This window comes from Tamandua tetradactyla, chromosome 15, assembly GCF_023851605.1.
Source record: "Tamandua tetradactyla isolate mTamTet1 chromosome 15, mTamTet1.pri, whole genome shotgun sequence".
Classification (NCBI taxonomy): domain Eukaryota; kingdom Metazoa; phylum Chordata; class Mammalia; order Pilosa; family Myrmecophagidae; genus Tamandua; species Tamandua tetradactyla.
In genome coordinates, this window is record NC_135341.1 from 80,397,042 (window position 1) to 80,418,474 (window position 21,433).

At 37.0% G+C, this 21,433-nt stretch overlaps 1 protein-coding gene across 11 annotated transcripts in view; it reads right to left on the reverse strand.

Moving 5' to 3' along the window:
* Positions 1 to 21,433, reverse strand: part of STAG1 (STAG1 cohesin complex component) — a 496,328-nt gene that overhangs the window by 144,136 nt on the left and 330,759 nt on the right. For all 11 annotated transcript variants that reach the window (XM_077130207.1, XM_077130206.1, XM_077130208.1 and 8 more), the window contains 3 exons: positions 13,073 to 13,171; positions 10,005 to 10,084; positions 3,967 to 4,074 (listed from right to left, as the gene is read on the reverse strand). In XM_077130207.1, the coding sequence (XP_076986322.1) occupies positions 3,967 to 4,074; positions 10,005 to 10,084; positions 13,073 to 13,171 (287 nt within the window). The remainder of the gene's footprint in view (positions 1 to 3,966; positions 4,075 to 10,004; positions 10,085 to 13,072; positions 13,172 to 21,433) is intronic.

A 21,433-nucleotide genomic window follows, 5' to 3' on the forward strand; every position in this document is an offset into this window, starting at 1 on the left:
CAGGCAAGAATGCTTGTGTTTGCCTGCCATGCCAGAGGACCCAGGTTCGATTTCTGGGACCTGCACATGTAAAAAAAAAAAAAAAAAAGAATGGCTGCTATTAAACAGGAAATACAAATGTTGAAGAGGATGTGGAGAAATTGGGACACTCATGCACTGCTAGCGGGAATGTATAACGGTGTAGCCACTATAGAAGACTGCTTGGTGGTTCCTTAGGAAACTAAATATCAAGTTGCCCTAAGATCCACCACAGCACTACTTGGTATACACCCAGAAGAGCTGAAAGCAACAAAAAACAGACATTTGCACACCGATGTTCATAGCAGCATTATTCACAATCGCCAAAAGATGGAAACAAAACAAATGCCTATCAATAGACGAGTGGATCAACAAAATGCGGTATACACATACTATGGAATATTTTGCAGCAGTAAAACAAAATAACATTCTGAAGCACATGAAAAGATGGATGAGCCTTGAGGACATAATGCTGAGTGAAATTAGCCAGACACAAAAGGATAGATACTGTATGATTTCACTTTTATGACCAGCATAAATGTATAATCACAGGTTTATGAGGTTAAACTCCAATGTAAGGGAATAGATAGGAGTGAAGGTGGTTTTCTAGTGGGTCTATAAGTATTATTACCAAATTGAAGATGAACAAGATGGAAAGGGGTTGTATAAACCTACATGTCCCAAGGTTAACGCTAGAAATATGAATTATAGTTCTCTCAAGAATTACTTCAAAGATATGATTTGAATACAAAGAATGTTTAAGTCCAGGGTACAGGGGGAAAACTGCTATTGCATACTATGATTTATGTTCAGAAGGAAACCATCGCACTACCACAGCAACAGCAGAGGTAAATAATGAGGGGAAGGACAAGAGTTAAGAGGAGGTTTAGATGTCCTATTTGGCGAGGGTGTGTTCATTGGTTTTCCTTCTCTTGGGAACAATGAAATTATCTAAAATTGAGAATGTTGATGGACTGTGGACTTTGGGACCTCTACACGATGCCTGATGACTGCAGGTAGCGAAAGGATGCACAGACAGAGAAGTAGATTGGCAAACAATGGTGTATACTTATGAATGAAGGTTGTGCTGCTACAAAAAGGAACAAAATTGTGAGGCACACAATGAGGTGAATGAACATGTGGCACATTTGGTTAGACAAAATAAGCCAGAAACAAAATAAAAAGAATGGTATGGTGACCTTTAGAAAATGCTTATAAGAAAACAGGCGACTAGATTGTAAGCTTTTGGAGCAGACACATTAAGTCTAGAGTGGTGATTATTATTTCTGGATTTTGAGAGGCTGTATATTATATATATAAAATCTGATATTTAGAGATAAGAACGAAGCTGAACAGGTTGGGGTTAAAGTAATTCAGAACATAGGGGTAAGGAAGACAGGTCTATATTTTAGAACCACATATACTCTTTGGGACCAATGGAAGAAAGGTTTATTTGGTCTGGAACTGAAATCTTCTGTAGTGCATAATTTAATCCAACCTATCTGTATAGCTCATTTGAACAACCGAAATACAGGGGGCCCAGAATAAGAAGGAGGTTCTTTAATCCTCTATATATTATTGTAATGCCTGGATACATCCTGGAGTATATTGAGCAGATAATCAAAAGCATTGGCAAAGTCCCCTGAGGGATGGGAAAAAGAATATGGAGCTATTAAACCTTACCAACAGGGAATCCCCAGATACTGTGTCAAACTTTAGGGGCACCCAAATCAACAGGCCATGCCGTCGATCAGGAGGCTTACTCTTGTGAAGCTTATGTAGGTAGGAGAGATGCTTAGACTACCTATTGGCATGCCTAAGAGTTACTTCTGGAGGACTTCTTTTGTTGCTCAGACGTGGCCTCACTCTCTCTAAGTCCAACTTTACAAGTGAAATTATTGCCTTGCCCCCATGTGGGACATGACATCCAGGGTTGAAAGTTTCCCTGGCGATGTGGGAGATGACTCCCAGGGATGAATCTGGCCCTGGCACCATGGGATCAACAACAGCATCCTGACCAAAAAGGAGAAAAGAAATGTAATTGAAAAAGTTATTAGGGGCAGAGAGAGTTCAAATAGAGTCAAGAGGCTACACTGGAGGTTGCTCTTAAGCAAGCTTCATATGTAGTCCTTCCTACCTATCATAACCTGCCAAACCCATGTGGTAGTTAGATTCAGTTGTCAACTTGGCCAGGTGACGGCAACTAGTTCTGTTGCTGTGGACATGAGCCAATGGTATATGAACCTCATCTGTTGCTGATTATACCTGCAGTCGGCTAGGAGGCATGCCTGCTGCAATGAATGATGTTTGATTTAATTGGCTGGTGCTTAAATGAGAGAGCACAATGTAGCATAGCCCAAGCAGCTCAGCATACCTCATCTCAGCGCTCGCAGCTCAGCTCAGCTCAGGCCTTTGGATATGCAGAAAGGAATCACCCCAGGGAAAGTTGTTGGAACCCAGAAACCTGGAGAGAAGGCCAGCAGAGACCATCCTGTGCCTTCCCACATAAGAAAGAACCTTAGTTAAAAGTTATCTGCCTTTCCTCTGAAGAACTAATGAAATAAATCCCCTTTTATTAAAAGCCAATCTGTCTCTGGTGTGTTGCATTCTGGCAGCTAGCAAACTAGAAGACCCTAACCAGGACTATTCCAGCCAATCCTAAAAAACACCTAGGGCAATATATAACATTCCACAAGGGTTCCAGGCACTAGAGTAATATTCCAGAAATCTACAACTTCCAGATGGATTCCTGGTCCACATAAGTACTGAATCCTAGCCCTGCCTCTGCAGAACACCAGGTATTTCCATCTCCCTACACCATATTAATGACAGACCCTTCCAATATGAAAAATTCAGAATGGCCATAGCCCAAACATCCCTAAAGAGAGGAATAGAAACATCAAAGGTGATGGTGGAGTTATACAGAGAAGATAGGATTTAATAAATGAATACGAGTGCTGAATCATTAAATTGATATCTCTTGTAGTCTCCAGTATTTTAGAGCAGCTAGAAGTAAACACCTAAAATTGTGAAACTGTAATCCATGTCAAAGTCTGAAATATGTTCTACAACTAATTGGGTGCTGTGCTTTGAAATTCATAGCTTTTTGTATGTATGTTATTGTTCACAAAAAAAAGGAAAAAAAAGTCGACTGTGATGATAAAATGATATTTAAGCCCTTTAGCCTCCTATATTCTGAAGCAGCTAAAAGGAAAAATATGAGAGGATCGTATTATAGCCCATGAGAAACTTTTGGATCTGTCCTGTAACTACCTGTTGAAGAGTGCTTTGAAAGCTATTGCTTTTTTATTTCTTTGCTTTGTATATATGTTATACTATACAAAAAAAAAAACTACACCATAAGAATGTTTAATTATATCCATAAAACTCTCAGTAGCTCATTTAAAAAAATAGATATTTAAAAATAAACTGCCACTGTATATAAAATTTTCAGAATCACTATGAATTATGAATTTAAATAAATAATTTTCTGAATCCAAATGGAGATAATGGGGAAAAAGTGAAAAGCTAGAAAGCATTTTGAAGGGATACTACTTTACATTTAGATTTCAAATGTGGAGAAGGTAAGCTAAGAACTCAGAATTTTAAAAGGAAATAAAGGACCCAAAATTGGTGAAATGAAGCATCAATTATCTGGAGAGATTTTACAAACATTATGCCCTTCCCCACCCTCCATTACACCATTAGCTGAGAATCACACTTTGAGATTTCAGAAAAAAGAAATGTGTCCTAGGATACACCATTCTCAGGAATGTGATTTATGATGTGCACATAGGTTGTGAGGATGATTTTACAATCCCTAGAGCCTGAAATGGTTATTTCCAACACTATACTCAGTCACTGTTACTCCTTTTTACTAACCCTAAAAAGACATCAGAACAAAATACAAAGATGGAACCAACCCAGTTTCAAAGATAAATAACTTACTTTTTGTGAAGGAACTCTCCAGCTGCCACAGCTACAGGGCGATGTGCCGAGTACACCAAGTGGTAAACATTTTCACAATCTTCATTTGAAAGGGCTTCTTCACTTCCACTGAAAAATTCAAGAAAGTAACATCTCAGCCAAACGTTTATTTCCAGTTCTAGTTTCATTTAAGTTTTGTGAAGTTTATTATAAAATCTCAAGGCAAATTGATCTTATTTTCATCTTTTTTAAAGTTAAAAGTACTATTTCCCTTCAACTATAAAAGATACTTGATCATTATATAAAATCCAGAAAATACAGATTAAGCAAGAAGAAAATAAAATCTGCACAATTCTTCCTGTAAACAACCACAGATAATGATGAATATTAAACACCGTGGGATATATAAGCCCATATTAGCACAAGTCCCTTGAAGGTACATAGGAATTTTATTGATATGCTCTGGAAAATATATGCCTCTGTCTCAAAGAGTTAAATTATTACTACAATGCTATTTAACTCCTCATTTCAGAGCAGCATCTTATAAATATTTTATCATCATATTCATATTATTATTTAGTCTTTTTCTTGTATAAAACAGATTTTATATATGGATTATATAAAATGGATTTAGCAGTCAAAGCCATTCCTTTACTATTAATAGACCCTTTTCCATTCTTAGAGTCTGAGCCATTTCTTAGTTAGCAAGAATGAATTTTATGTTTTCCAATAAAAGAGGACCATCTATGTCCTGACCATTTACATGTTTAAAAATGTTTGATATGATTTCAGATTACCAACAGCTAGATGGGATGTAAAATTTTGGGGCTGCCCACGTTCATGAAAAGATAGAGGACCTATTGACTCATTCCCTGGATTTCACACCTGGAGATTCCAGGTGGCACAGTATAATCAAACTATTAAATGCCAAAAATGGGGAGAGAATTCTGAAAGCCGCAAGAGAAGCAAAGTGTCACGTCCAAGGGAAAGCCAGTAAGATTAAGTGCCTATTTCTCATAAGAAACCATGGGAGCAAAGAGGAAGTGGAATGACATATTTAAAGAACTAAGGCAAAACAGTGCCAATCAATAATTCTGCATCTGGCAAAGTGCTAAATAAAAATGCTTAGAAAACTAGGAACAGAAAGAAACTTTCTCAATATGATAAAGGGTACATATGAAAACCCACAGCTAACTTTATAGTCATGGTGAAAACAGGATAGCTTTTCCCCTAAAATCAGGGGATGCCCACTATCACCACTGTAACTGAACACTACACTCAAGTTGTAGCCAAAGCAATTTGGCAAGGAAAAGAAATAAACAGCACTGAAACTGGAAAAAGAAGTAAAAATTTCCCTATTTATAGATACAGAGTCCTATAATACAGAAAATCTTGGAAAATACTCAACAAACCTTACTAGAACTAACGAATGAATTCTGCAAAATGGTAGAGTACTAGAAGAATTAAATACCTAGGAATAAATCTAACCCAGAAGAAAACATAGGGAAGCATGTTCAGGATCTTGTATTGTGCAATGGTTTCTTAGACTTTACACCCAAAGCCTGAGTAATAAAAGAAAATATAGATAAATAGGGCCCCATTAAAATTCGAAACTTTTGTGCATCACAGGATTTTATCATGAAAGTGTAGAAACAGCCTAAAGAATGGAAGAAAATAATTGGAAGTCAATATATCCCCTATAGGTTTACTATCCAGAATATACAAAGAATCCGTCAATTCAACAACAAAAAGACAAACATGGGTAAAAGTTTTGAATAGACATTTCTCCAATGAAGATATACAAGTGGCCAAATGGTACATGAAAAGATGTTCAAGATCATTAGTCACCACGGAAGTTCAAATCAATGCCACAATGACATACCATTTCACACCCACGAGAATGGCTAATATTAAAAAAAAAAAAAGGAAAATTACAAGTGTTGGAGAGGATGTAGAGAAATGGGAACACCCATATTCAATGTTGGTGGGAATGTAAAGGGTGCATTCACTGTGGAAGATGTTTTGGTGGTTACTCAGAAAGTTCAGGGCAGAATTACCACATGACCTGGCAATCTTACTACTATGTATATACCCAAAAGAAGTGACAGCAGGGACAAGAACAGATATTTTCACACTGATATTCACAGTAGCATTATTTAGATTGCCAAAAGAAGGAAATATTACCGAAAGTTTAGGTAATGGATGATGGTGATGTTGACACAATACTGTTACTGTAATAAACAGCAATGAATTGTATATTTGAATGCGGTTAAAAAGTGAAATTTCAGCTTCTATCAACGTTACTTGAAAAAATTTTAAAAATCAAAACATGGAACTGTACAACACAAACAGGGAACCATAATGTAAACTGTGGACTATATTAATAGTACAATTATAATAATATTCTCATATGAATCATAACAAACGTACCATACGAATGCAGGAATATAAATTGTAAGCTTTATATCAATGTTAAATTTCTCAAACGTGAGAACTGCACTTCAGGTGATTATATAAGTAAATATTTTTGTTCTTAAGAAATGTACATGACAGTGATATGTGTTCAAGGAACATGTTATATACAACTTAAATCAACTGATCATCATGGAGTGATTAAATGTTAGATATACAGAGGGATGGATAGTTACCTAAGCTAGCTAGTTAGAATGATACATCAAACGTGACAAAATGTTAATTGGTACATTTGGGTATCTGGGAGACAGGGGTAGGTTGGTGCTCTCTCTAAGGAGTCTTTATTATTTTTGCATTGGTCCTGTAAATTTGAACATATTTCAAAATAAAATGTTAATAAATTAAACAAAGATTATGCTCACCAGCACTACCTATAGGGCAAATGACTTCAACAGAGAAAATCTGAAAACCTGGGGTTGAGTCATAAAGTCACTCTCCAGTCTTAAGAATTGTAGTCCTAATTCCCTAGATGGGAGAAAAATCTGAGGCATTCATAAAAGGACCACTGTATTCGGCTACCTGATATACCTACCGGGAGACAACTGTATCTTATATATAAGATATGTTCTGTCCTTTTTTACCCCAATGTAAATGTAGAAAAGAACTTTAATCACAGAATATTGAAAGCAGGTAAATTATCTTTTGAAGTCATGGTGAAAGCAAACTTTTTAACCAAAATACATCTCAGAAAGTTTGGAAATACTCTTTAAGAAATACTTCAGGAGGAAAATATAATCCCAGAGGAGTCTATGAGACAATTACTGATCCATGGACCTAGGGAAGAAGAAATATCAAAGGAAAGCTTACTACTGTCTAAATAAGCAAATACTGAATCTAAACAAACAAGCCAAAATAATTATCTTTAACAATACAGAGCTCAAATTCTGGGTAATACCAATAAAATGTGTGGGTAGGTAAACTGTTAAGGTACTTTTTTGGTCAAGTGAAGTATATTGATATGCTTGCAAAGTTTACAAGGAAAATATAACTAAGGGATCATATATTAAATTAAAAAGGGAAAAATCTTCATAAATGATAAGGAAGTATATTATGCAAGGATAAAAGGAAAACTGATGCAAAGAAGGAATAAAAATGAGGAATACACAGGTATCTATCAATATATTCTGAAATAAATAAGCCATTAATTGTAATTGGAAACTTTAATACATCCACTCGTAACTGATCAAACAGACAAAACATAAGCAAAGGCAAAGGTCATTAAAATGACAGCAAAGAAATTCAAAGTAATGAATATAAAGACGTAACTGTACTGACAGGAGATGCAGTTTTAGAAACTTCCAATAATTTACTAAACCACTTAAAACATGCTCTCAGGTTATACAATAGAAAGGACAGCTTAAAAAATTTCGTACTATCTGAGAACAAAAATATATGAGTGAACAATCCAGTGTTAAAATAGAAACCATAAAGGGAATCACAAAATATTTATAACTGAATGTCTATGAAAATACATATCTAAATTTCTAGGACAGAGGTGAAGTTGTACCTAGAAATATATTTAATACTTTAAGTATAACTATCAGAAAAGAGAAGCTCATTTTTGAAAATAGTAGTAAGATGGAGAAACCTCTGGATTGGCTGATCAAGAAAAAAAAGGGAGAAATAAAATAGAGAATGAAAAAGGAATCAACAAAAGATACAGCAAAGTTTTAGAAAATAATTATTTAAAAACAGAGATGAAATTGATACATTTTAAAAAGGTTATAAATAGCCAAAATTGACACAAGAAAAGAAAAGGCTAATTTGGGTAGCTTATCATTAAGGAAACAGAAATGGTAATCAAAGATCTCTCCCACAAGTGAAACTCGAAACTGACATAGCTTTAACAATAGAATTCTCTCAAAGAGTCAATGAAGAATTAATTCGTGTTACAAACTGTTTTAGAATAGAGGGGCCAGAAACTCTAAAAAGTATTTTATAAAGACAATACAACTTTGATTATAAAGCTGGATAAGGAAAAGAAAAAATATGTCAAATTTACTCATGAACTCTGATGTGAAAATCCTAGATAAGATATTAAGTACATTTTATTTAAACAAAACAAAGCAGAATACATTACAGTTAAATAGTATTTACTGTAGAAATGTAAACATGATTTACCATTAGAAAAATGTATAAACATAATTCAGGCCTAATCAATGGATAAAAGGAAAAAAAATCTTTTCATTCATGACAAAAAAAGTTCAAGAAAACTCAGAATACAAGAGAAATTTTTATCAAATATAAAAAACCTATCACAAACACACACACACACACACACACACACAAAACCACAGAAAGAACTTTAGATGCCTCCCAAGAACAAGAAAAAAGATATTTGATATTAATGATACTGTTATAGTGCCAAAGGTTCAGGAAAATGCAATTACACAAGAGAATCAAACAAAAGTTATATGGTTAGGGAAGGAAGGAACAAAACTGAATGTTTGCAGATGATAATAATCTATACAGTAAACCCACTAGAATCAACAAACCATCAGAATGAGTAAGAGATTTCTAAACGTTGCAGAATATATTTAAGATTAACATGATAATTAAATGTTTTTCTGCCTCAGTAATAACCAACTAAAAAGGTAACACTAAGTAGCAATCATAAAACAACAAAACAATTAACCACTTAAGCATTAACCTGATAAATTATGCACGCGACTTCTATGAAGAAAATCTAAACCTTATATAAAAGAACCTAATAAGATATGAATAAAGAAATCCACTATTTCACGCATATACTATATAACACTGTGAAGAACTCTTTCTTAAATTTATTATAAATTTCAGTGCAGTTCTAATATGTAAACTTCCAAGGTTTTAGGAGATTGACAAGTATATTTTAAAAATTCACATACAAAGAAAAAAAAATCCACAAATAGCTAAGTAGATTAAAAAAAAAGGCAAAGAGAAGAAAAACCACCCAATAAGAGAGGCCATATAACATATACTATGTATTATAAAGCTATTCTAATAAAGACGTGGTATTAGAGCAGAAAGAGATAAAAAGATCAATACAACAGTAGAAAAGTAAAAAAACAGTCTTCTTCATACATGATATGGTTCATGATAAAGTAGCACAAAGTAGGGAGAGAAGGACTGATTTTTCCTAGTATTTAGTGAAAGCCCTATAGATCTTAGAATACTACTATTTTTAAATTTCTACCATATTGATAACACAATTTAAATGCTTTATTTCCTTTCTCCAACTTCTACAGCATTCCAAAGAAGCCAATCTGAAAAACACTTCTGAGGTTTTCTTTCTTTTGAAGCCATCTGAGTTGGTTTGATATTTTTTATAGAAAGGTATATTACTTTATTGATATTTCTGCTAGATTGCAGAAAACCACTTTTGTATGGAAGAAATAAACAATAATCAAAATAATAAATAAGAAAACAGAAAAACCTTAATTTCAAATTTCACCTTAAAGTGAAAAAAGCAGAACTAAATACAGAACCAAAAGTATTAAATACATGTGTGTTTGTGTGTTATAGTATGAAGAACAATGACAATGCTGGATAAAAGGGATTATAACATCAATAAATTAAACTAAAACATTAATAGATATTATACTTACTGAAGGATCAAAGTAACCAATCGAATAGCTTCCACAGCAACATCATATTCCTTATCAAGTGTCATTGACACAATACGATCCTAAAAAAAAGTTGTAAGCCAACCAGCCATGAGTGAAAAAATAAAGTCAGGGTAGACATAAGGTAATGTGCTTTGGGAGTGCATGCAAGACTAATGAAAGGTGAAAGGTAAATCCTTACTCTTGAAACCATATTATCATAGTCTTAACTCTCTATAGTTAATATAAACATTCATAATATAAAATCTTTCTCATTAACTAGGATTCCCTAAAGGGATCTCAACCTGCAAAATAAATATATTTTTAAAAGTTATATAGGAAGAAAATCTTATTTTAAGCAGGAGAATCTGCTCTCAAAGAAGTAAAAAATTATGCTGGTAATATCTTTTTTTTTTTGATTAGCACTATACACTTTATAATACTCTTACATCTATATATATTTCATGTTTACAAGTATAAAAGGCAAGAACCATAAAGAATTTGACAACTACATTCAATAGTTAATACTGTTGTCACCAATTCCCATTTTCTAAACCCAGAAGAAAACTGTAAATGCCATCCTGCATGTGGACTTCACTTTTAGAAGTTGGAAAACTGTATGTAGTTCTGCACATGTCTGGGTTTCCACAGAACTGAACTGAGACTCCATCTTGTTTCAGGCCAAATCAGTCAGAAGGAAATCTTGAGTTTTACTGCTGTTGAGAAACAAACTCCCTAGGGTTTCAAAGCCAGAATTCATGTATTTCTGTACTGTTCAACTGAACTTTGCTTTCTGGAGTAGCTAGGTTTTTAATGTACATCACTTCTGTTTGGGTTTCTGTGTCAGATGAATTGGTGCTCATGGAAAAGCTGGGAAATGTTTCAGAATAGTGTCAACAGGCAGAAAAGGGCTACTGTCTAAAAAGAAATTTAAGTTTGCACAGCAAACATTTCAAGGCCCAAGAAGTTAGCATTTCCCCTACAACTGCAGGACTGAGCAGAGATATCTGCAAGTAAAAAGTTGATTTTGGTCTCTATGTCCAGGGATTCCAAGACTGGTTCAGTGTTCACACTGCTAAGCTCACTCTCTTCTGTTTGAGTTTGCATATTTGAGGCTGAAAAAACCTCCTCAATATCAAAATCTATACTGGGATTCTGGGTTGGGCCAGATGGGAGCTGGGTGTTGGGTCCAGTGTTTGTGTCAGACAAAAGACTGCAATTGATCTATTGTCTCAGCTGGCAGTTTACTTGACAAGATGTTTTCTAAATGGCTTAATAAATCTACGGTTTGGGTCTGATTATATGTCATGTTTTGTTCTGCTCACTAAAGTTTATAATTGGTGCAGATTTCTCAATATATTGATTTAAAGTCTTAGAGTCATTACAAACTGCTACCAAACTGTTGCTTATAATATTGTCAGTAGAAACCCTGTACGATGAATGGACATTCTCAAAAATGCTCCACACATTACACTCTGTCCATGTATACCGAGGCATCTGTGGAACATTGCACTCTACTAGTTTGAGTTTCTCTGGAGGTACCACCTGACTGGAAACAAGCATCTAAAAAAGAATCAGTCTGAGCTGCTACAGATGAAGTTACTTTCGAACTGGGTAACAATGTTTGGGTATGAACACTAATCGGAAGTGAAAGTTGAGAACCAAATATCAAATCAGTTTGAGAAAAGATGATACAAAGGAGTCTGGGGAAGCCCACAGTGCAGAAGGCATGAAGCTTGGTGAGGCATAAGATCTATCTTATGCCTCTGCACATTGCTGGAAGAAATGCTGTTCTTCTGACATGTGTTCCCCTAGTTGCTGTAAAGTAGCAGGTGGACTTTTACCCAAGTTCACTCGAACACCTGTACTAATTGGCCTAACAGCAATGGGATTCACAATTTTTGAGAAAGGCGGGCTCTCCCTAAGACAGCAAGCCTCTGAATCTATGCCGAGGATCAGGGTTCCTTGGGACAAAGGAGGTAAGTGAATGGTGCCCATGGTAGAGCCCTGATGATCCACACCTACTACTACAGGCTGGGCTGAGGAGTTGGTTGTAGTAGGCACAAAGACAGGCACAAGAGAAAACTGCATAATCGGCAGTTTAACCAAAGCCACTTTGGGCTTTAGTAAAAGCAACTTCTGAGGATATTTTGGAGGTGGTATAAGAGTCTGTTTTCTGGCATTGGAGATGCAGAAATCTTCAAAGGAAGCTACTAGCTTTATTTCTGAAGTTTCAAGGTTTTGGGTGTCGGTCTAAAGGTTGGTTTATCAAGCAAAGATTCAATGGTCCTTTTTTTGACAATTTCTTATTGTTCATGGAGTTCTCCATTTTCCTTTTCTTACTAGGTGGATCCCGGTGCTCAGCAGGGATCTCATGGCCAGTTCGGTAGATATGTGACTGAAAGGCAGTTCTGCCAGCTAAGGACAGCCACATATACACTGGAAGGTCTTGCCACAATCCTCTGCATGTCTTTTCAAATCCCATTCAGAACCATAAGAATTGCTGCCCTTACTACATTTATCCTTCTTTTCAGTATGCATTTTCATAAAGTGCTGTTTTACAAAAGAGAATTGAAAAAAAATGGTCTGTCAGGGCCTCTAGGGCATCTTCAACTGGACAACAGCAAAATTTTGGTATAGTTTTCATATCTTCCCACAGAGATGGATTTCCTATGCTGTCCTGCAGGTGGTGGCTCTTGACCAGATGCATGCTAAGTACGGGGCTACTGGGCTCAGGATCTTGCCTCAGCCGTGCACAGTACACAGGATGTCGGTGTGCATGGCCCAGGACAGTTCGCTCACCAGCTCTCAGGCCAGCAGTGGTGGAGTTGCAGGCTGCTGCCTTGCTGCTGCAGGTGCCAGCTACCTCTCAGCCATCAGGGGGACCCCACAGGCCCGAAGCAGTGGCAGCTCCCCTCATAGATTTATTCATGCTATTTCATATGAGTTTACTTAAATAATGGTAAAAATATGAACTAAATACTTGTATAGTTAAAGAACATTTGCAAAACTGGCTCCAACTAGAATTTCAAAGTGAAAAATAAAATGAGCACAGCATTTTTGATGCTTACCTTAAATCGGTTAGTGAATAGCTCCAATTTGGGGAATAATTCTCTGTTAGTATACAAACTCTGCAGAGCTTTCAAACACTTCAGCCTGACTTCTCCTTGCTTCAGAAACACAAACAAAAATACAGCAGAAACAGTCAATTCCATGCCACAAAGGCTGAAAATATTTTAAAATCTGTAACGACTAAAATTATTCTCAACATAACTATATGACTTAACAGTAATTCAACACAGATGGGATTAAGCAGTAGTACAGTTTGTGTTGTGATTGTATTTCATTAAAATTGCACTGAAAACCTCTTAAGTTACTTGAGAGTAAGCTATAATTTTTTCAAACATTTCAATATGAAGTATTTCCCATCCCATCTTATGGCAGCTAGAGAGAATTTTAAAACTATGATTTTAATAAGAGAAGGGTGTGAGGTTGTGAGCATTTGTCCTTCATACAGGTGCTGAATAATCCTGTGGAAAAAACAACTTTCATACTAAAGGTTCATAATTTATTCATTCAACAAATGTTTATTTAATGCCTTTTACAATCCAAAGAGAGTAGTTAAGAAAACAGATAAATGGCAGAATGTTTAAAAGAGAGGCAGGGCAATAAAGTGAAAAGAATCCTGAGGCTCCTGCTTACTAGTGGAGTATTTTTATTAACTTGGAGCTGAGGATGTTAATGACCAAAGAGCATTCAGGATCACCTAGAAATCCATCCAACTCTCTCAAAAGATTCAAAGGAGACTCAAGTTTCTATGCTCAAAAAGAAACAATGTGCTATAATAAAAGAAGTTCAAATTTTGGAGACAGACAAAATTAGATTTAATTTTCACTTCAATAGTTCACTAGCTACACAAAGAGATGGTTAAGTAGATCAATCACTCTGAAACTCAGTTTTCTCCTTTCTAAAATGGCATCAACTATATAAGGCTGTACAGACTAAATGCAGGGGGATGTTGGTAAACGTTATAATAGCCAGCTCTTGGGGAGTGGGACCGTAAATTGTTGCATTTGTAGAATTCTAGGGCATAAATATACTCTCTAATTTCAAGCTACCAATGAGATGTCATTGAACTCAGATTTGGAAAAATATATGCATAATTGTTCTCCTTTTGAAAGCTGATTCTAGCTCACTCTAGTGACCAACAGCTATGATGTCTGTCAGTACATAGAAAGCACCTGTAGCAAAGCCTACTGATGCCCCAGCAAGATGCACTTAACTGGGCTAATCCCTGAGTCTCTGTCAGAGTTGGCTGCTAACAGTTTGTATCTGCACTTTTCTCAGGAGAACTGACCTAAGTTGACAAAAGCCACCTGGGAAGACACCCCTAGGTATTCTGCTCCATTTTCTATAGCCTCTTCCTCCCAATCCCCCCTCCCCCCAGGCTGGGGCCCATAACCAATGAGGAATGATACAAAGATAAAACGACCCAACCTCCTTGCCTCTGGGCAGAACAATCCCTGAGGTGTAATTTATGATCCAAAGTTCTCTGTGGGATTAGGCAGAGTCTAGACTTCTTCTGGAGCTATATTATTGCTTAGCCTCTCCCTTGCTTAATCTGATTTTCCTTATTTTTTCCCCACAGGCTTCACCTGGGAGTACAATCTTAATAAGTCACTAGCTGAAAATCCTCCAGCTCAAGCTTGCTTATAAGAAATGTGATTTATGACATCTGGTACCAAGAATAACATCAGAAAGCAGATTTCAAAGATGGGATTCTGGAGTTAGATCACTTGCAGGATGGACTGCTACAAGGAAGGACCCAATCACTGGGACAGGTATTGATAGCACCTGGCATGGGACAACCATGCATTTGCTAGGATTTTCACCTACAGGGTGAAACGGGGTGCACTATCTTGTAGGATGTTCCTGGAATTCAAGATAGTAGGGTTAATAGTAACTATAAAGAGCATGGAATTGGGTGGGTTTTGCTAAGTGCCACTGAGATGCTGAAGAGAAAATGACAGGCTCAGGCTAATGAATTGCCAGTTTAAAGCAAAGTCTGAGATGCAGAGGACCTTCCTGGCAACACTTAAAGAGATCCTTAGCTCCTTCTGATACAAACTGATCATACTGAAGGCCAGGCTGAAAACTCAATCGTAAGAATTATAGATAATCTGCACTCCAGGCAAGTCTCCTATGCCCAAATCAGGTCCTTGATTGGGAAGAAGTGCAACTTTGAGACTTAGGATATCTGGGTGGATGCAGATATCTGGGTGGGCGCAGCTGAGAACTCTAACTCCTAGTTTCCTCTGAACTTCCAGGTTTTCAAATAAGGCTTATGTTCATTGTTAAAGAATAGCACACTCCCTATTTCCCTCACCCCTGTGCAGGAAATCTATAAAGAAGCCTCAAATGAGGGAGGTGCCATAAGAGTAAAGGTAGTAGCTCTCCTCAAGATCTACACCTACCTCCCCTTCTTGACCTTCAGTCTAAGATCAATTTTCAGCATGGTCCTAATGGGGAAATACTGGACCTGATAAGGGAGAAGGATTATATGCCCCAAGTACCGCAGGAACAGGGTAATATGAACCAGTAAGAACCAAGAGTATGCCAGGGAGGGGTTGCTAATAATACTAGATTGAGGATTGGAAATATAAAACTGGATATGGGAGAGTTTTTCAATATGGGGCACTTGACCTTGATTGAGGATTTAAGGCCATCTTAAGAGACTCTTTAGGGGTGTTCTAATGCATTGCTGGATAGTTCTTGGAAAAAGCAATCGCCCATACTAGATGACCTAGAGATACCAGAATTGTTGCATAGACTGTGAAGGAAGCAATTTAGAGACAAAGGGAAGTGAGGATTCTAGAAAGAATCTATCATGTAGGCACAGAAGACCCACCAGCTATTTCCTCAGGAGGGTCTTCTCGTTGTACCAACTGAAAAAGGACTAAATTGGTGATAAGGAATACACATGCCTTGCTGAGAAGGTCAATAATGCCTATGCTCTATAGACTGATAATAGGAGATGCTTTAACAGAATTTGGTTTTGATGCAATAAGAGAGACAAGGTGGCATCACCTAGCCATTAGACTCAAGGGTGACATAATAATTGCAATAGGTAGCAAGGATGGATGGGCACCTATGGGGATCTATGGTGAAGGCTACCTTGCTTGCAGTACATGGTATTCCTGGAAGCAAGTTAGGTAGGACGACAACAGAAGATTTTACATAATATATATACTGAATATATATGAACAGATGAGCAAAGGGATGAGGAAAGCAGCTTCAATGTTAAAATCACAATCCCTTGCCTGATTTCCAAACTTGACCCAGTTTTCAAACTCACATCCCATGAATAAAAAGAGAAGACAGGTTCCTCTGAGGAAGAACCTTGCAATAACTTAGTAAGACCTTCTGCAAGAGGACCTATAGCCATCCACATAGGTAATTATATCCTGGGGTAAAGAAATAGTCAATTTCTTCCAAGGGTTTTTGGATACAGGGTCTAAACTGATTTCAATATTTGATGTTACAAGGTTATTGTAATGGCTCTTCAATTAGAGCACTGAACAATGTCCATCTGACTATGAATTCAGCAACTGACCCATTGTCCATGTACCCAATCCCCGAATGTGTAACTGGAATGGGCATAGCTGGTGATTGACAGATCTACATAATAGTTTCTTGGTCTGTAGAGTAAAAGCTATTATAATATGAAAGGTAAATAAAAGTCCTCCATCTATAGTCAAGGTAATGAATCAAAACCAACTGCACATCCTAGAAGAATGTGACAATATTGTTAAAAAGTGCTAATTCTCTTCAATTTAACCTAAAGACACAATGCTGCTGCAGTAAAAATTCCAGCAAGCTTTTTTTTGTGGATATCAAAATGAATCTGAAATTTATACAGAAAAACAAAGGTACTAGAATAATCAAAATGATTCTTAAAAAGAAGAAATAAGTCAGAGACATACATTACCTGAGGCTACAAAGCTACAATAATAAAGACAGTGTAGTACTGACAAAAGAATGGACACACAGATTAATGGAATACAATAGGGAGCCCAGAAACACATCCACAGCAATACAGTCAACAGAAATTTGACAAAGGCATAAAGTCAATTCAATGGTGAAAGGAGAGGCTTTTCAACAAAAGGTATTAGAACAACTAGGTATCCATACGCAAACAAGAAAAAAAAAAAAGAACCTCTTCACATAATCTCACATATTACACAATAATTAACACAAAAATAGATCACAGGCCTACACAAAAAATGTAATATAAAACTTCTAGAAGAAAATATAGGAGAACATCTACATGACCTTGAGATTCATGCTGAGTTGTGTTTTTTTTTTTTTTTCATGGGTGGACACTGGGAATCAAACCCAGGTCTCCAGCATGGCAGGGGAGAACTTTGCCTGCTGAGCCACCATGGCCCACCGTGTGATGAGTTTTTATAGATAAACCAAAAGTACAGCCAGTCCAAGATAGAAAACTTTGATAAATTTTTATGAAATATGCTCTTAGAAACACTTTATCAAGAGAATGAAGAGAAAATCAACCGATAGAAAGAAAACTGCAAACCACATACCTAATAATACAAAGGGAATATGCAAGAGAATTTTTAGAGTGATAGGGTGGTATCCTGGATCAAATTCTAGAATAAAAACAGGGCATTAAGTGGAAAAACTAGTGAAATCCAAGAAAAAAAAAAGTCTACATTTAGTTAATACTAACATACTACTGGCTTCTTAGTTTTAACAACTGTACTATGGTAATGTAAGATGTTAACACTAGGAGAAATAGCATAACATTTCAGAACTCTATCTTTCCAACTTCCCTATAAATTTAATCTAAAATGGGGGGTTGCAAGCGTATTTCAGTGGTAGAATTATTGCCTGCCATGTAGAAGACCCTGGTTTGATTCCCAGTCCATGCACTTCCCCCAAAACAAACAAACCAAAAAATTCAACAAATGGTGCTACAATAACAGAATACTCACATAGAAAAATAATAAAATGTGACCCCACCATATAGCATACCAAAAAAACAAACAAAAAATCTAAAATGAAAAGCTGATTTAAAAATTTCATTTTCTGGGTGGATGGGAATAATTACTGTCACTCTTAAAGACTTAAAGGATATACAGGGCGGTGCGATGGTGGCTCACAGCAGGTAGAATTCTCACCTACCATGCTGGAGACCCGAGCTCAAGTTCTGGTGCCTGCCCAGGCGGGGTGGAGGGGTGGGGGGAGAAGATATAGGGCAGGTGGTCCCTATCATATTGCCATTTAACTACTTACCTGGCCTTTGCAAAAACTGGATAGATAATGGGAGATGATAACAGACTAGGACAAACTTAACCAAATAACCCCAATTGCAATCAAATGCAGTTTATTTATTAGAAGAGATTAACACTGCCTGTGTGGTATGCAGAACATGGCTTTGGGTCTGGTGAATACATTCTATCACTAAGCAGGATCAGAAACAGTTTTCATTCACATACAGATGGATGATAGTATGTATTTATAGCTTTGACTCAAGGCTGTGCCTAATCTCCTGTTCTCTGTCACAACACAGTCTAAAGGGAATCTGCATTAGTTATCTATTGTTGGGCAACAAATTATCCCCAAACTTACAGACTTAAAATAATAAACAGTAATTCACAGTTTCAGGAATTCAGGAGTGGCCTGGTTCTGGCTTGCAGTCTCTAATAAAGTTGCATTCAAGATGTCAGCTAGGACTATAGTCATTTGAAACTTTGGTGGTAACTGATCCACTTCTAAGATTCCAAAACGACCTAACAATGATGCATTCAGATGGCTACTGGCAGGAAGCCTTAGTTCTTTGCCACATGGACTTCTTCCTAAGGACAGCTTGAGTATCTCCACTACAAAGCATCTGGCTTACTCCAGAAAAAGCAATCCAAAAGGGCAAGCAAGAAGTCATAATGTCTTTTTGGACCTACTCGCTGAAATCAATCACATGCTGCCACTTTTGCATTATCCTATTCCTTAAAAGCAAGTCATTAAGTCCAGCCACATTAAGGGGAGAGGAATTAAGCTCCAGCTCTCAAATGGAGTATTATTAAATAATTTGTGGATGTGTTTCAAAACCTCCACTGAGAGGTAATCATCTGGACACTCCAGAGAATATTACACTAGTCAACTAAAGTTGATGAAAATAGATCTAAAAAATAGGAAGCATCAAGTAATCTGGAAGCCTTGGTAAAAAGTATGTACATTCCAGAGGATGGGTGATAAATGTAGAACTACAGTGTTTTAGGAACCATTCACTGAAGGTTTTAGGGGTATGATGTTCTAGAGCATTCTGGGACCCTTCTCCAGTGAAAAGAATAATAATCGGTAACTTACAGCTGCTATACTAAGAACAACAATGCTTGGCAGTCTTCTTTGGGTTTTGAAGACAGAATATATGGAACCTCTGACCCAATTATAGGGTGATAAATTCTGGCAGCTTTGAGTGGGGTCCTGAGCAAAAATGAGTGCTGCAGAAGGTTCAATGGAGTGCAAGCACCTGCTGGATGTCTGTCCCAACATGTCTGTAGCAAATAAGGATGCCGTATGGAGTCTGTAGTAAGCCTCAATGAAAGATTTATAATTTAGACCTCTAGATTTCTGAAGATGACAATGCAATTTTCAGAAGAAACTATATATCAGTCAAAACACATTGGTGACCTGCTACTGCGCCCTGCTGGAAACAGAGCATCTAACCATGGAAATCAAGTGATCAAGTGACCAGAAATAACCATCATGAGTGAGGTGCTGTAATTCCCAACAATCTTAAGTTTGGGTGAACCCAGCAGCAATCCATTGCAAATGGAAGTGGTTTATTCTAAATCAGGCCCAAGAAGATTCATGTGGCACCAGTAAGCTACACATATAAATGGAGGGAAAAAAAAAAAACCAGGTTTGGTTCAAACATCAGTTTCCTTAGCATACTGGTGCAGGGGAAAAATGAGAATAATGGTGCACTACAGCCTTACTCAGAGGTGGCTATGAAAGCCAGCAGTGCAGGGAAATCTCTCCAGAGAGCAAAGCTTCAGGCAATATACTTGATCATCCATGCTGTGTGGAAAAAGGAAGGTTACCTGAGAGATTAGGCCTAGGCTGATAGCTTGCTGACTTAAGTACTGCTGCTGTTCATTGTGCAGTTTGCCGTACCAAAGATCAATGTTCGGCACTCACTATGGTACCAATCTTTCAGGAAACCAATGTGGCTAATCAACTGCAATGGGCCATATCCACTTTGGAAAGGGCAATAATTTGTCCTAAGTAAGATAGTTATATAATCTGGGTATGGGTTTACCTTTCCTGTGCAAAGTGTTTCAGTCAATGCCACCATCTGAAAGCACACAGTGTATATACCAACATGGGACCCCATAACATTACATCAAATCAAGAGACCCATCTACTTTGCAACAAAGATGATGTGGCATTGGAACAAACAATTATAGGATCCATTAGTATGATTTCACATGCAGCATCTAGAAATTGGTGCATTGAGTGAGTGTTGGAATGACCTGTTGATGATGCCAGCTCAACAATGACAACCTGAAAGACGGGACACAGTCCTTCAGGATACTGTATATATATCCTCAGGATACTTTATATATCCTACTGTATATATACTGTATATATCCATGATCACGATATCTGCTGGGTTTCTAATAAGAAGAATGCATGGTAATCACAAACTCAGAATCAGGGATGAAGGTATGGCTTACCCCACAGCAAGCCACTCAAAGAGTAGGTATGCTAGTCAAGTGGGAGGGGGTTTAGAATGGGTGAGAGGAAGGAGATGAAGAGTATCAGTTACAGCTTTGAAAGACAAACTATACCAGAAGAAGTTGTAGTTCATATCACTTACTCTCCTGTTATAAGATTCACCAGAATTTATAACTATTCAGAATTCTGGAAAAGCTGCAATGGAGTGAATTTAATATAAGCAGCAAGTATATCTGAGTCAAGTGAGGAATGCAGTTGGTGCAATTGGAGCCCAATCCAGAAATCCTTTATGGAACAGTGTATCTATCTCCTATATACTAATGTTGGCTATGAATGGCTCCCATCTACACCCTTACCCAGAGAATTTCTCTTGGAAGACAGAAGCCACCTGGTACAGAATGCTTCAGAGATCATGCCCCTCCTCATACAGAGTTGTCCTATAGTCAATTACTGACTGTTGTAAGAATACCAAAGCCTAAGCTAACTGCTGCTGGCTGGACAACTTCTGTACTGCAAACAATTTTTCAGAGCTCCTGTGGGAGGCTAAGGCTAAACCTCTACTGAAGACACATTTTTATCCTGCTTTCCTTGCCATATTCTGTTTCTCTCATTACCTTATGTTTCTCCTGAGAACCCTTTTATTATCTCTCAATAAATTACTAAAGAATCCCTGC